This window comes from Giraffa tippelskirchi, chromosome 9, assembly GCF_054371585.1.
Source record: "Giraffa tippelskirchi isolate mGirTip1 chromosome 9, T2T-mGirTip1v1.2.pri, whole genome shotgun sequence".
NCBI classification, from domain to species: domain Eukaryota; kingdom Metazoa; phylum Chordata; class Mammalia; order Artiodactyla; family Giraffidae; genus Giraffa; species Giraffa tippelskirchi.
In genome coordinates, this window is record NC_137283.1 from 85,945,089 (window position 1) to 85,962,489 (window position 17,401).

Consider the following 17,401-nt stretch of genomic DNA (forward strand, 5'->3'; position numbering starts at 1 on the left):
ATCATGGAACTAGAAGGCATGATTCAGCAACCCAATGCATATGCAGAACAATCCCTCCATATAACCAATCTCTATCACTTGTTTGGTTATTCAGTGATAATTATATACCTTTGATCTCAAACTGTTTTCTTCAGAATTTGTTTCATAGAATTCAGTTGTGAACGTGCTAACACCCACCCGTTGGCTGTTATTCTCTTGTGAAGTATCATAGGGTGTACCTCTCATTAGCAGTGCGTGTACATTTTTTAAAACATGTCAGTCCCAAAGATACAAACCAGCTGATTAAATGAGAAGGCAGATGATTTGCACAGCCCCCTCAGATCATTTTGAGCATGTAAAATGCCATGTTTTTATTATTATTTACTTTTGACTTCCATTCAAATGTCACACAATGATAAGGAAATGAAAATTTGTTCAGTTAATCTGCTGCCCTTGAGAAGTTGGTCATAAATAAGCAAGATCCACTCTGCGTATAGACAGATGGCTGTTCTAAAGTTTATAGGGTAGGGCCCCAGAGCTTTCCAGATTCTCAGTCACATTGGCTTGAACAAAATGACAAAGTCTAACGGAAACCATTGCCTGTCCCATGTCCAAGCATACAGAAGAAATCTTCTAGGAAATATAATGAATTTTATGAAGGTGCCACTGTTCCCTTTGGGGGGGCTTTTGGATTTTTCTGGACATTAATTGGCCTTAGCTGCATCCTGGGTAAGTTCTTAGAATATTAAAAAAAGATATGTTCAGTATCTATAATTGCAATTCTTGTTTTCAGCAGGCTATAGGAATTTAAATAAACATAACTTCATATATATCCCTATTAAATTTCACTTAGTTAGGACTAGTGATTATAGCTTAGGGAGTTCATTTTTATTTATTATTATTACCATTTTGTTTTACCTTTTTTATTTTGCTACCACAGCACCAGCTCTCTTGCCTAGAATTACATGGTTTAAATTTTGATTTGCAATATTTTGTTGAAATTATTAATTTAAAATGTGACTAAAGGGTCAAATGATGAGGCAGAGTGTCAGAGGAGGCTCTGCAGTTACAATCTGGTCATATAGTTCATACACAGTTCATTCACCCAGCCTGAAAATCATGTGGCCCCTATTGTAGCCACAAGAAATCCTAAAGGCTTGCTCAGAGCCTTTGTTGAAATCAATGCATTTTATGTCTGGGACTTCTTTTGATTGAATATAGCAACTCTATCTTAATAGGATAGGAGTTAAGGTAGTATCAATTCAGTTCAGTCACTCAGTCATGTCCAACTGTTTGCGACCCCATGGACTGCAGCACGCCAGTCTTCTTTGTCCATCACCAACTCCCAGAGCATGCTTATATCAGGGTAGTATACTTGATATTTATTAATTGATGTACTTTCCTGCTGGACTCTGTATGCGTCTCTTAGTTATCAAAAACTTTCGCATTTCGCACAGTAATGTCCTAGAATTGTCCCAGCATCCACATATATATTATTCTATGAGTTGAGACATCTACGTTCATATTTTTTTGAAACCCATATATCATTTGCTCATTTCTATTCCATTAGGGCCTTTTTCTGAGTTCTCAGCAGTTATCATGAATATATTATCAATTAATCTTCAAGTATTTTGTATACTTTAGGATAAAATTCATTAAACGTTGAATTTAGTTCAGTTAGTTCAATTCTCACAGTATTTTTCCATCCCATCTGCAGCTTTACAAAGTGCTTACATCTTCTCTACCCCAGTAATCACTGAATTTGAACTTCTAATTCTGTTTCATATTATCTCCTATTTTTATTATTGTTTATTATCTCCAGATTGAAGATCATCCCTTTGAATGGAAAAAATGGAAACATTAATAAATACATGCTTTTTTTGTCATCTGTTAGCTCTATACCATTTTTTCACAGTGAAACTGCCCCTTCTTTGTCCTCATTGCTCTAAACCTAATCAAATAATTGCCCGCCTTTTGATTTTTTTTAGAAGCCTTGCTTTATTTTGAAGCTCAATGTTAACACGCAGCATTCGACTGTCATCACATAGTTGGGCTTTGCCCCTTCTACCTGTTTTCCCAGCAGTCAGTTGACCCATATCTGGGTGCTTAGCTCTTCCTCAAGCCCTGGGCTCCCAGCCGTCCTATGGCAAGGATTTGAGGAGCCCTGGATAATTTCATTTCAGTCAGGCGTGTTTCTAGAACTGCTAACTCACATTCTAGGTCAGTAAGCATATGTTGTGCCTTGCCTCTTTCTGGCAGGCAAGGTAACTGAGTCCTGTCTTACTTCCCTCTGCTTGGTTCCATGGAGTGTCATCTTCCCTGTTTCTTAGTTTATCCTCAAAACTGAGCTCCTGCAGTCTACAGCTGATCACGGTTCTTCAAACCATGACCTTCCCTGAGATCCTCCTTTCATGCATTGAACTTTCTTGCCAGAGAGCCTGTTAACTTCTTGCTGTTCTTCTGACAAGGTCTGAACTTGTCTACTATTACTTTCTTTTTTAAACACACTTCATTGGCCTTATAAGCCTCACCACCCACCTCGACCAGTGTTATCAAAGCTAGGTCTCCCCTTTGGAAACTTGTCAGCCTCTAGCTTATAGATTTTCACTTAGTGGTACCTCTGAGGTTTCCAGAATTCTGTTGATAGACTGTGCACAGGCTTTAGAGCAAAAATCCTTCTATGATGGAGGCTTATGTGGACGTTTCTTTTAAAGGGTTGGGATGTACCCGTGTCAGACGTATGTGCACATCTCTGGCCAAAAATAGAGCTTGATCTTGGTGTTCTTGGCCATACCTTGTTTCTCCTCTCCTAACAGCACCTTCCCCCCTGCCCCACCTTTTTTTTGTTTTGTTTTGTAGACTGAGTACTCCTCTTAGGAGATAGACACCTCTGAGAGTGTCGTACCACTATAATCACAAAGAGATGAAGTTCCCTGGGGACTCAGGTCAAAGAAGCAGGTCCTGTATGCCTTTACCCAGCCTGCTCCTTCTTTGGCACATCTGTTGGGAACCCTGTCATGCCTGTGCTTCTTCTCCTTGAGAGAAGCAGTGGGACAGAAGAGATGTAAGGGCTTCATCAAGCTGTAGCTAGGATTTTTTTTTTAAATAAATTTATTTATTTTAGTTGGGTGCTAATTACTTTACAATATTGTAGTGGTTTTTGCCATACATTGACGTGAATCAGCCATGGGTTTACATGTGTTCCCCATCCTGAACCCCCCTCCCACCTACCTCCCCATCCCATCCCTCTGGGTCATCCCATTGCCCCAGCACTTGTCTCATGCATCGAACCTGGAGTGGTGTTCTGTTTCACATAAGATAATATACATGTTTCAATGCTATTCTCCCAGAACGTCCCACCCTCACCTTCTCCCTCAGAGTCCATAAGACTGTTCTATGCATCTGTGTCTCTTATTCTGTCTCGCATATAGGGTTATCGTTAACCATCTTTCAAATTCCATATATATGCATTAGTATACTGTATTGGTGTTTTTCTTTCTGGCTTACTTCACTCTGTATAATGGGCTCCAGTTTCATCCATCTCAATAGAACTGATTCAAATGTATTCTTTTTAATGGCTGACTAATGTTCCGTTGTGTATATGTACCACAGCTTCCTTATCCATTCATCTGCTGATGGACATCTAGGTTGCTTCCATGTCCTGGCTATTGTAAACAGTGCTGCGATGAACATTGAGGTACACACGTCTCTTTCAATTCTGGTTTCCTCAGTGTGTATGCCCAGCAGTGGGATTGCTGGGTCATATGGCAGTTCTATTCCCAGTTTTTTAAGGAATCTCCACACTGTTCTCCATAGTGGCTGTACTAGTTTGCATTCCCACCAACAGTGAAAGAGGGTTCCCTTTTCTCCACACCCTCTCTATGCAGGTGGGATTTTTTTAAGGCATTTTTATACTTCCATTTTTTTTAAAAAAAATTATTAGGGTATAGTTGATTTACACTGTTGTATTAGCTTCAGGTGTACAGCAAAGTGAATCAGTTATACATATACATATATCCACCTTTTTAAGATTTTTCCCCATATAGTTCATAGCAGAGCACAGAGTAGAATTCCGTGTGCTATGGCTCAGGCAGTAAAGAATTTGCCTGCAATGCAGGAGACCCGGGTTCCATTCTGGCTCGGGAAGATCCCCTGGAGAAGGGAATGGCAACTCACTCCAGTGTTCTTGCTTGGGGAATCCACATGGACAAAGGAGCCTGGTGGCCTACAGTCCATGGAGTCAGAAAGAGTTGGACACGACTAAGCACAGTATACACAGTATATAGTAGGTCGTTATTAATTATCTATTTTATATATAGTAGTGTGTTTATGTCAGTCTTAATCTTCCAATTTATTCCTCCCCCCCTTCCCCCTTGGTAACTATAAGTTTGTTTTGTGTATCTGTGACTTAGTGTTGTAGATAAGTTCTTATATACTTCCATTTTGTTATCTTTTCTTGAAGTTGAAAATAGCTAACGTTCATTGGGCATTATTACTGTGTGCCAAGCACTGTTACAAGTCCTATGTATTAACTCATCTATTTTTCAAAACAAGCCTATGAAATTGTAACTCTTCTTAACCTCCTTTTACAGATGAGAAAACTAAGATAAAGAGAAGTGTGGTAACTTTGCAGTGGTCACATAGGGAATGGTTTGCAGAGTCACATTTTGAACAGGAGTCTGGATCCAGAATCTGAACTCTTAATGACTAGATGGTCTCACCTGTCTGAGGTGGCAATTGTAGTAGTAGGAGTTACAAGTGTCATATAGTAGTTACAGCAGCAGAGATAGACAAGCTGCCCTAAGTTATGGGAGCATCCAGAGAGGCTCTGTGATGGGAATTTTAGAGAACATACAGGTGATTACAGAATCCATAGTGTGTCCCAGATGTTCATGAAAATGCTGCATAGTTGTATCACTTTAGTAATGATAACTTTAGTACATATTTTATTTCCAGTCTTTAATGACTGATTCTTTTTAAGCAAAAATGAAGTCAAAGGAGATGTATATAATTTTCTCTTACTTCCCACCCACAATTCTTAGGTTTGTTGATTTATCTTATTTACTCTAGGAGGAATATATTGATAATTCAATTGTTTCTTGCACATGTTCAAGAAAAATACATACTCAGAAAAGTTATATATTACATATATACTTAAAAAGTGATTGAGTCTAAAATGAAATTAAAATAATTTACTTGTATTAGCATAAAAATAACAAAATAATAAATTTTCAAGAAAAATACAAGATATCTTTGCTTAAAACACAAAACATTAAGAAATTAAAGAAAACATATTTCATGTTCATGGGTTATATTATTAAGATGGGAAGTCCACAGTTATTTGTAATGTTATGTTCCCTGTACAGGGTCATTTTTCCCTGATTGCTCTCAAGTTTGTCTCCGTATCCACAGTTTTCAGCATTTAGCCCTGATATGCCTAGGCTTTTTATTTATTTTTTTAATACTAATTGCTTGAGGTTAATGAGATTCTTGAATGTGTACATTTAATGTACATTTAATTTATCTTTCACCAGATTCAGGAAGTTTTCAGCCATTGTTTCTTCAAATGTCTTCTGCAGTTCTGACCCTCTTTTCCTCCTGAAGCTCAGTTACACTTACGATGGAGCTGTGTCTATTGTCCCACATGTCCCTGAGATTCTGTTCGTTCCTCAGGTTGCATAAATTCTACTGAGCTATATTCAAGTATATCCACTCTTTACTCAGTCATCTTCATTGCTCTCCTGAGCTCATCCACCTTGAGTTTTTATGTCACATATTCTTGAATGTTTACTTGGTTCCTTTTAATATTTTCTCTTTCTCTACTGAATCTGTATCTTTTGGGTTAGTACTAACATTAAGCCCAGTTTTAATACTTGTCTTAAAATCCCTTCTTGTAAAACACACCCACGGAATCAGGCCTGCTGCTGCTTTTACCCTGATGGAGGCAGCCCAGAGAGAGAAGTCTCCAAAGCTTCCAGTCCCAAATGATAGAAATTTATCATCAGGAATCTCCTGATACAGGAAGAATTCTTCCAGCTGTTCCAGAATCCTGCTATATCTTCTAGGAAACTGTATCATCATTCAAAAGGGATGCCCTACAACCTGCCTTTCTCCTCAAGTATTAATAATTCTCCACTATGTCTTAAATAAGATGTACTAATTACAAACATTTAAATTATATCCAGAACCATCTCTGAAGGAGAGTATTAGCCTTTTCAGCGCTTGAAGTGTGCTTGAAGAATATTTGAGTGGTGATTCCAGTCTATCAGCTGTGGACCTCTCCTCTTAATTATTCAACATTCATATACTCCATTTTTCCCATATTCAAACTACCCTCAAATCTCAATAGCAACAGCACTGTGTGATGAAGACATAATGTACCAGCTCTGTGGAAACAAACATCTACAGACCTCTCCTCAAAAGGGAGGGGTCAAAGTTTTGGTCCTTTCATGTGATGTGATGTGGTGGTGATCATCCGCATGCTAGTTCAGACACAATTCTAGTTTGATACTTTGTAATTCATGGACTAAATTATGAAATCCATGCACACAGTCACACACACACACACACACACACACACCCCACACCCCCACACACACACACCCCCACACATACCCCCCACACATACCCCCCACACATACCCCCCCCCACACACACACCCCACAAACACACACCCCACACACACATACCCCACACACACACCCCACACACCCCCCCCACACACATAAACCCCCACACATACCCCACACACACACACACACACCCCACACACACCCCCCCACACACACATACCTCCCCACACATACCCCCCACACACACACACCCCACACACACACACCCCACACACACCCCACACACACATACCCCACACACACACCCCACACACACACCCACAAGCACAGAGGAAGAAAAAAGTAACCCATCATGGCCTTAAGCTTTACAACTGGTTATGAGTCTATGATTTGTATTGACTTTCTTCCCCTACTGCCAGTCACATTCCCCTTTGTGCTCAGCCAGAACCTTAGTTGGTTTATACACAGTTTCATCTCTGAAGGGTCTGACCTGATGAAGTTGGCTATAGTATTCTGTTTACTTCTACCACTTGGATGTGTCAGTCCTAAAGGGCAATCCCTGGCTTCCAGGTACAATCTTCCCTGCTTCATCACATTGTAAATCCCTATTTTCCTCCACATTGAAGTCAGCTGCACCAGGAACCTCTCTTTTGCCAATGGCATAGTAGCATGAAGAAATCTATGTAGCCAGGTGGAAATCTCAACTTCCAGTTCATGAAACTATTGCTGGGTCAGTCAGTAGGAAGCATTTTCACTTGGTTATGTAGACCTCTAGGAAGAAATCCAGTGCCACAAGAATGGGAATACCACTTTGCCCATAAATCATTAGATGTCTATTGAGAGTTCCCAGTCTCCCTTTCATATGTTGATTCCCAAGCCCCTGTGTATTCTGGCTGTGGGGGAAGGAACATTGTACATTGGTCACTGGTTTAGAGCACGTTTCCTATTATTCAACCTTTTATGAAGTGGTGTTCTAGTTGGAACTAACTGACCAAGGAAAATTCACCCATGCTTTCCATTCCTGCTTGATCCCTATTTTGATCTATTACAACTACTTAATGATGAAACATTGCCATGTATACCTGATTTTAGATAACACCCAATTGAGATGAGCAGCCCTGGGTATATGGTCACTTCGTGTCCACAGTCAGGAACTCATTCAATCTTTACTGGGGCCAAATAGCATAAGCAAAGAGTTTTTTCTTTTTTTCTATAAAGGATAAAATTTACTTGTCAAGAAAGGTATGACTTTTTCCTCATACCTATATGCCCTCCTTTGTGATTATCTGATTAGGGTCATGGCTGCAGAATTCACAGAGTATACTGAGTAACTCCAGGGATATTGGCTCTTATTGGTCATGAGATCCAGTCTTGTTCCTCACCTAGGGGAACAAACTTCTTCTTCTTCAGCTCCTAGAGATCTTTATATACTCTTCTGGGCCCCTGTTGAAGTTCACCGCCTTGTGATTTCTCAATCTATACATCTAAGTAAAAAAACCAAAGGGATATATGTTGCCTCAGATATCCAGAGGCACATCAATTATTGTATCTTTTTATTATTGGTAGGAGCTACATCTAAAGCAATATGTTTTTCATTTGGGGAGTGTATTCCAACATGTGTCAGACCCTGAAACTTCCCAAGTGCACCAGGCACCTGAATTTCTGGGGTTCGTTCTCTGAAATGCATGTGTTTTTACCGGGGCCCTCAAAACCCCTGCCGTATCAGCATGATGTCATCAGTCCAGTACATTGGCATGATGTCCTTTGGACCAGTTCAGTAATCAGAATCCTATGAACAAAATGATGGCATGGAGCCAGCAAGTTGACATAGCCTGAACAGGACAGGAGAAACACAGCAGTATCCTGGGTAAATGCAAACTCCCCCGATCAGGACCTGCCTTACCATGTGTCAGAGGCAGGGAGCTGCATCTGGAACCGTCATCAGCACTGTGTAATTAGAAACACCGCCTGACTAATTTTATAATAATTCACTGGCATTCTCCAAGATCCTTCAATTTCCTATGCAGGTCAAATGGCAGATTTATTGGGCACATGGGTAGGCATTTCCACTCCTGGATAATCCAGTACTTCAATGTGGCACTGAGCTCTGCAAATCCTCCAGGTGAATATATAGATCCAAGCACCCTTGGGAAACCTGGAGTCAACAGGAATGACTCCCTAAGCCAGTGGGTCACAAAATAGTATCCTGCTGCTTCTACTGGGTTTAAGAACCTGGAGATGAAGGAGTCCTCTGAACCAGCTGCAGGATAAGCCAGAATCATGCCACCCCTGGCACAGACTGTGCCAGCAAAGTGCACCAGAATCACACCACCCCGGCACAGACTGCGCCAGCAAAGTGCATCCCCTCTGCCCTGCTTCTCTTATTCCAAAATGCGCTGCTGAATCCAGTTCCCAAATGAGTGCTCTAACTGGCAGAGCTCAGATCACATCCCGAATCCTAACTGCAGAGGAATCTGGGAAGTTTATTTCTAGCCCTCCTGTCCCTGAAATATAGATAAGAGGCGCTAGAGAATAGAAAAGGTTGGTGCAGGTGTTGACAAGCCCTTCTCTGGTTTCCACTACAGTCACCTCATACGTGATAAAAGCCCAGGCTCCAGTTCAGCCTCTCTCAAAGTTCCCTGCATTTACAAAAGGGCAAGTGTCAATTAAAAAGAAAGGAAGAATAGAGACCTTTTTATAATAATATTCACAGAATTTTAAATCATCCTAATGGCTGTATACTAGTCTTTGCTCTCGTACAGATCTCAGTCACATCAGGGAGATAGTCTCACTTCACAGCCATACAGCGGAAAAACCCTTTGTGATGAACTTGCTTTCCCAGCGGTGTCCTCTAAAAGGACTGTATTAACTCTAGACAAATGCTTTTATTTCTAGTATTTAACATCTCAAAGGTCAATGAATTAAACATATAACCTTCAATGCCTTTATATTACTATCCTACATTGTAACATTTAACACTTAATGGACACTTACTGGGAGCCTGGCCCTATGTTAATCATTTTTGCTGTCTTAACTTCATATGCAGGACTCTATGCAGGTGCTGCTGTCTAGTCACTATTTTGCAGAAGTGTAAGCTGAGACATACAAGGTTTAGTAAGTTGTTAGTACAAGTTAATAAGCGTGGAGCTGGGATTTGACTCAGGCAGTGCTGGGCTCCAGAGTCTGCAGTCTGTCATACCTTCACTTCATCCCCACTGTGTAAAGTCCATTTTATTGTGAAATTTATCTTCTCTTTATGCTATCCTGTAAAGATTAGATATTAAGGAAAAATGGTAAGTAAACAACTACATCATCTGTGAAATACTCCACAGAAGTTTTTTAGAACTTAACTAAGAGCACTCTTTCAGGTACAAAGAAAAATGTTATAAAAACTGGGACATATAATAAATGGTATTAAAGAGTTACAAAAGATGGGAATCTTAGCTAATTGTGTTATTAGGAAATAACTGATAAATAACTTGTGATTTGCTATGATAATAAATTGATGTGGTTTTAGTTATAAATTTGATAGATTGATTTATAAAATTATTATTAACAGCTAGTTATATACATCTGGATTTATAATAGACATTTTTTGAAGTCCATAATCTATTCAGTTTCTTAGTGTCATTGATTAGCTTTTAAAGCATATAATTAAAATATCAGTTTGAGAAATATCTACATTAAGTGTCCATCCTAAAGGACACAGATGGCATTTCTTAGTATCATATGGCATTAGTTATTTAGCATTATCATTTAAATATTTTGTATAGAAAAGTAGTGTCTCCTCAATATGATTTTAGGCTCATAGAGTGCAGTGGCAAGGTAGATGCTGTTTTTGTGTTTTGAGATGCTCCTTGAAGCTTCCTTTCTCCCAGATATATTAAAGCAAAGACTTAATGAAAATTGAGGTATGAGTTATATGTACCTTAATGTGAATAATAATCAAGTGGCATTTCTCCTAATAACTATAAGGAACATAGTTTATTGTCTCCCACTGTCCTTTGAAATTTATTTAATAATAAGTTCTTTTGCTGCCTCTAGATGAAAAATCAGAGTCCCACGTTTTTCCCTCCTCACTCTAAATGACCTCTTTTCTGATTTGTGGAGAATAGACACCCACACCCGTCCCTCTGCAGCGTGGAGGCGGGCCTGTCCCCAAAGACATCTTCACACCTTTTCCTCTTTCCCTTTTTATCATCTCTACCTCTACAGCTCCATGTCTGTATTTAATGGTTAAGGGTCTGAGAGTCTTGTTTTGTCATCCCCTTGATTCATTCTGTATGTAGTCTATCATCTAAACGATACGATCTTTTGGTCCTTCAGCTAAAACTTCCACTTTAGCACCTTGTCATACATTTCAAAATATTAACTGCTGTAAAATTTCATTGCTTCTATCGTGATAATCTATCTACTTCACAGTTTTGCTTGAGACTGACCCAGAATTATGTTGATGCTTTCTGTGCTCCCCGCAGCAGGGAGCTCAGTAGTAAATCTTAGAAAATGCCCATTAAATATAGTCTGACCTGACTTGACAGAAAGTAGAAGCCTACTTATCTTGATCTGTAGTTTCAGGTGCAGCGTTATGTCTCACAGAGTCTGGTAGCCCTGGGAAGTTGCAGCTTATTGAGAAGATCTATAATATCTCTGCTTCTGTCAGAAGTAAACAGCTTTGCTGATGATCTGGGTGCCATCGACCAGGTACATACAACTTGAAACTGTAACTTTCTTTTATAGTCAATTAATGCAGCTGTAAACTTGTTTTCCCTTTCTCTTCCTCTCTCTTTTTGCCAGGCAGATATTTTCATCATAACCTTATTTCTAGTAATACATGAATATTGTTACTGCCTGCTGAAATTACAGAAAGATATTTTCATAAAATAGTTTTCAAAATAATACCATTTTATCACCCTTACTGGTATATATGTGTCAAAGGTGTTACTAGTAATGGCAAAGGAGTGGCCTTAAGCCTCTCCAAGCAAGTAGCGTGTTCCTAAAGCAAAGCAGTGAGAGAAAGGTGAACAAGAGTGGATGCTAAATGGAGAATAACCTCTGACCACTGGTTCTTATTTCTAATTGCTCATGAGACTCATCTACCTAACTTTTAAATATCCAGTTCCCAAGTCACGTGCCAATCAAATTAAGTGGAGGTCTCTAGGGTTAAGATAAATGTACCCTAGTTCAGTTCAGTCACTCAGTCATGTCCAACTCTTTGCGACTCCATGGACTGTAGCACGCCAGGCTTCCCTGTCCATCACCAACACCTAGAGCTTACCCAAACTCGTGTCCATTGAGTTGGTGGTGTCATCCAACCATCTCATCCTCTGTTGTCCCCTTCTCCTCCTGCCTTCAGTCTTTGCCAGCACCAGGGTCTTTTCCAATGAGTCAGTTCTTTGCATCAGGTGGCTGAAGCATTGGAATTTCAGCTTCAGCATCAGTCCTTCCAATGAATATTTGATTTCCTGATTTCCTTTAGAATTTACTGGTTTGATCTCCTTGCAGCCCAAGGAACTTTCAAGAGTTTTCTCCAACACCACAGTTCAAAAGCATCAATTCTTTGGTGCTCAGTTTTCTTTATAGTCCAACTCTCACATCCATACATGACTACTGGAAAAACCATAGCTTTGACTAGATGGACCTTTGTCGACAAAGTAACGTCTCTACTTTTTAATATGCTGAGACATTACCCTGAGTACCCTACGTACAAGCAAGTTCCATTCTGAGAGTGTGTTCACAAGTCCACTTTATTTTTAAATCCAAAAATGTTAACCTAGGTAGCCATCTAATACATTTGGCTTGGCTATACAGTACTGTACGATAATACATTTATAACATTTTTCACACAAATAATACATACATAAAAAACAAACACACAAAAAGAAAACATTTTAAATCTTATCATACAATACCTTGAAAAGTACAGTAGTGCCAGCTACTTCACCCCTGCTTTTACACTTGCTTCTGGACACCCTGGGCTTGAAATAAAGTTACTGTACTCTGTACTCTATACAGTCCTGTACAATAATATACACAAAAGCACAACCACTTGTAGAGAATTCATGCATGTAACAGTGTACACCAGGCACATGAATAACTTATGTCATTGGACATGCGAACTTAAAGTTTCACATGTAGGGGACTTACTATATCGATATTGTTAAAGCTCACCAGGTGATTCCATTGTGCAGCCAAGTTTGAAAACAATTCTCTAAGCCCTTTTATCTGTGAGTCTTAATGTCACTGCTAACAAATGTATCTAAGGAGCAGAAGTCATTCTCATGTTTTAATGTTGACAGTGTTTATGTGTTCATTTTGTCAGTTCATCTAATATTATTATAGTTTCTATGGTAGAAGTAAGCACAAAGGAAATTAGAGACAGAAATGTTTTGGTAAAGAGAAAAAAGTAATATTAAGAAAAATTATATATATATATATATATATAAAATATTAAACGCTTAACCAAATTCATACATCTAAGTTCTCTACATTTAATGACAAAATATTGTATAATCTAATTGATTTCAATCAATGACATGGTAAATCATCTAGTCAGTAGTTTTTCAAGTCACTGTTAAATGGAGAACCCTTATAAGAGCTCTGTTAGGATTTTTTTAAATTATTACTGATCTCAGTAAGCAAAAACTCCTTTTGAGAAATAAATAAGGTACATTTACTAATGGAAAAAAAAAACAGCAATGTGTTAACATGCATGGTGTTATTTGTAGGAGCTGCAAGACCAAGAAAGTGATCAAGGTAGGTTACAGGTCCTTGAAAAGATTGCATGAAAAAGGAACAGCTTGAAAATGGATTTGAATTGAAAAACAGAGAATGTATAATGTCAGGATACTGAGTGTTATTTTTGAAAGGTGTGCCCAGAACTCTGAGGAAACAGGTTGAGCTCATGGCATTAAAACAGGAATCAATGTGGGAAATTAGTTTGATGAAATCAAATTTGTGTGGAGAATAACAAAGTACAGAAAAAAAAAAGCTTTATTTACATATTCTCATTTAGTTTTCAGGCTTCCCCTTCCCTTGCCAAACTACATGAAGTAGTTTTGCTTTTTACCTAGTTCATAGATAAAGAAATCTAACCTTAGAAAAGTTAAGCAGCTTAACTAAGCTTGCAGAAAGAACATATGCTAAAAGTCATCATTCAAACCCAGGCATTCTGATTGTTAAGCCACTTTAAAATAAGAGTAAAAACACAAAAACAAGAGTTAGTTTTTGGCAGATAGTATGTCTTAACATGCTTTACATGAATTGTCCCATTCAGTTCTTTTAATAACCTTTCAAGATATTAGAATTACTGTTTAAAGACAAGGAAACTACTCATCAGCATTCTTAACAATGGATGACAGAATTTACTCCAGCCAATTTAAGGAGAAAGAAAAGGATGCATGAAGAGCTATGGAATTGCTGAAGAAAAGCCTAGGCCCCTTCCATAACTTTATTTTCTTGGGCTCCAAAATCACTGTGGACAGTGACTGCAGTCGTGATATTAAAAGGTGCTTGCTGTTGGGAAGAAAAGCTATGACAAACCTAGACAGCATATTAAAAAGCAGAGTCATCACTTTACCAACAGAAGTCTATATAGTCAAAGCTATGGTTTTTCCAATAATCTCATACAGATGTGAGAGTTGGACCATAAAGAAGGCTGAGTGCCAAAGAATTGACCCTTTCTAACTGTGTTGCTTGCTAGAGAAGACTCTTGAGAGTCCCTTGGACAGCAAGGAGATCAAACCAATCAATCCTGAAGGAAATCCACCTGGAATATTCATTGGAAGGACAGATACTGAAGATCCAGTACTTTATTGGCCACCTGATGTGAAGAGCCAACTCACTGGAAAAGACTCTAATGCTGGGAAAGATTGAGGGCAGGAGGAAAAGGGGGCAGCAGATGGTTGGATGGCACAATCAACTCAATGAACATAAGTTTGATCAAGCTCTGGGAGATAGTAAAGGTCAAGGAAGCCTGATGTGCTGCAGTCCATGGGGTCGCCGAGTTGGACACAACTGGGCAACCTCCCACAATCACCGAGCAAAATCTAGTTTCAGAGGAATTGCTGCCTTCACCATCATGATCGTGAAGCCGCTTGCTAACTCCAGGAGCTGCTGCTAGAGACCCAGGGTCCATGAGACAGCCATGCCACAGTGTATAACAGCCGTATAGATTCCCTGTGTTGTCTTGTCTCACTGTGTGATTCAGGTTCAGCTAATTCAGTTTTTCTGTGTGCATTTATTTCTAAACTAACAACATATTCAGAACCAGAGCAGCAAGGAAGTATAGAAAATTTACTTTTATGCTTTTTCAGATTTTTTTTTTTTACTATAAAAGGGTTATATAATGATTAGTCAGTTCAAGGTGTCTACCACATGTAAGGCTCAGAAATTCAGTAATATGGTGGTAAGAGATGGAGTTAGAGTAGAAGGGAATATAAGGGGCATGAATGTAAGGAAGCCATATATTTGGGACACTCAATGCAATAAATCTTCTACAAGCAGCAATACTCACTTGTATACAAGTGTATACTACAAGCAGAAATACTCACTTGTATACAAGAGGTGTTATAGAGAGGACTCTGGAAATTTTTAATGTGAAGGAGAGAGGAGAATCAGTGTAAAAATTAATATTATAAAACTAAGAGGAAAAATGAATGTCACTAAGTAGAAATAGGTAAATGGAAAGAAATGCTTGTTGGAGAACAGAAAAAGTTTATTTTGTATATATTGAATATGAGGAAACATTGAAGTTGTCAAACATAGACAGAAATGTGAAATTAAAACTTGAGAGAAAGAGGGACATACATAAAAATTAGGGAACTGTCTCTATATGGCAGTCATGAAATCATAGTCAGAAAGAGAACAGGGACTCAGAAAAGTGCTGTGGAGTGGGAGAGTTAGCAAGGAAAGAAGACCAGCTTTATTTTACTATTAGATGTTAGATGAATATTACAAATGTCAATCAATCTGATTTCATTATTGACCATTTGGTGATGTCCATGTGTAGAGTTGTCCCTCGGGTTGTTGGAAAAGGGTATTTGAAATGACCAGCGTATTCTTTTGACAAAACTCTGGTAGCCTTTGCTCTGCTTCATTTTGTACTCCAAGGCCAAAGTGAAAGTCGCTCAGTCCGACTCTTTCTGACCCCATGGGCTATGCGGTCCATGGAGTTTTCCAGGCCAGAATACTGGAGTGGGTAGCCGTTCCCTTCTCCAGGGTGTCTTCCCAACCCGGGGATTAAACCCGGGTCTCCTGCATTGCAGGTGGAGTCTTTACCAACTGAGCCACCAGGGAAGCCTGAGGTGGCTTTTCTGTTATTCCAGGTATCTCTTGGCGTACTGATTTTGCATTCCAATTCCCTATGATGAAAAGGACATCTTGTTTCTTGGTGTTAGAAAGTCTTGTCGGTCTTCATAGAACCAGTTAACTTCTGCTTCTTTGACATTAGTGGTGGGGCCTAGACTTAAATTACCGTGATGTTGAAGGGAAATGAGCCGAGCCATTCTGTTGTTTTTGAGTGTGCACTTTGGGACTCTCTTGCTGACTGGAAGGGTGTTGCTGACCCTGTTCATGGTGCCGGTTGTCTTGCTGTTCACACTGTTCGCTGAACCCAGTGCAGGCAAGGTGTCAGTTAAGAGGCTGAAGAGACTTGAGGAGCCATAGGGACTGCAGGCATGTTTACTGTCTCCTTGCTGGCGCGGCAGCCATAACACAGCTTCTCTCCTCCTGTGGCTGCCTCAGTGGACGCAGCCGTGACGCAGCAAAATGCCGCCACTGTCTCGATGGAGCACCTCGCGACGTGCATGCACCGTGCCATGAATGATCTCAGCTGTTACACAGTCATTATTTACACAACAAGAGAGCCTGAACACGCCAATTTGCTCACTCCCCATAGAGGACTACTCCATTTCTTCTAAGGGATTCTTGCCCACAGTGGTAAATATAATGGTCACTTGAATTAAATTTGTCCATAACCCGTTCATTTTAGTTCACTGATTCCTAAGATTTCAATGTTCACTCTTGCCAACTCCTGCTTGACCACGTCCAGTTTACCTTGATTCATGGACTGAACGTTCCAGGTTCCTATGCAATATTGTTACTTATGGCATCACACTTTACTTTCACCACTAGACACATCTACAGTGGAGGGTCACTTCCGCTTTGGCCCAGCCACTTCATTCTTTCTGGAGCTATCAGTAATTGCCCTCTGCTCTTCCCCAGTAGCACAGTGGAAACCTTCTGACCTGCGGAGGACTCATCTTCCAGTGTCATATCTTTTTGACTTTTCATACTATCCATGGGGTTCTCCTGGCAGGAATACTGAAGTAGTTTACCATTTCTTCCTCCAGTGTACCACATTTTGTGAACTCTACACTGTGATCCCTCTGTCTTGAGTGGCTTGGCATAACATGTCCTGTAGCTTCACTGAGTTATGAAGGTTCCTTCAATGCAACTCTTATTGGAGAGTTGCATCTCAAATTTGCATATATTAAGGTGAATTTTCGGAAAAAGTGTAACATTATCTTTTTAAAATAAAATTTCTCAAACTTATTAAAAAGAGTTTATTAGAAAGATACACAGAGTACCCTTCCCAATGTAAATAGCTAAAACTCTGGACAGATAACACGGATTAGTGAATTTCAGACAAGAAGCAACACAGAGTTGTGATTCTTGAGACAAGTAAACAAACTATGTAGCCCATGATTGCCTTGACTTTTGGCCTGGAGGCCCACTAGTCCCAGAACTCTCACTGAACTGGTGGGTCATAGTCTGGAGTTCCAGAGAACCACTGTATGGAAATTCTTGGTCAGGGTCATGGAGAAAATAAAACGGAAAAGGAAGAGCTCGAG

The 17,401-nt window shown here is 39.5% G+C and overlaps 1 protein-coding gene across 5 annotated transcripts in view; it reads left to right on the forward strand.

Moving 5' to 3' along the window:
• MEI4 (meiotic double-stranded break formation protein 4) overlaps positions 1-17,401 on the forward strand; it is a 216,775-nt gene that overhangs the window by 137,419 nt on the left and 61,955 nt on the right. For all 5 annotated transcript variants that reach the window (XM_081530383.1, XM_081530380.1, XM_081530382.1 and 2 more), the window contains one exon: positions 11,121-11,252. In XM_081530383.1, the coding sequence (XP_081386509.1) occupies positions 11,121-11,252 (132 nt within the window). The remainder of the gene's footprint in view (positions 1-11,120; positions 11,253-17,401) is intronic.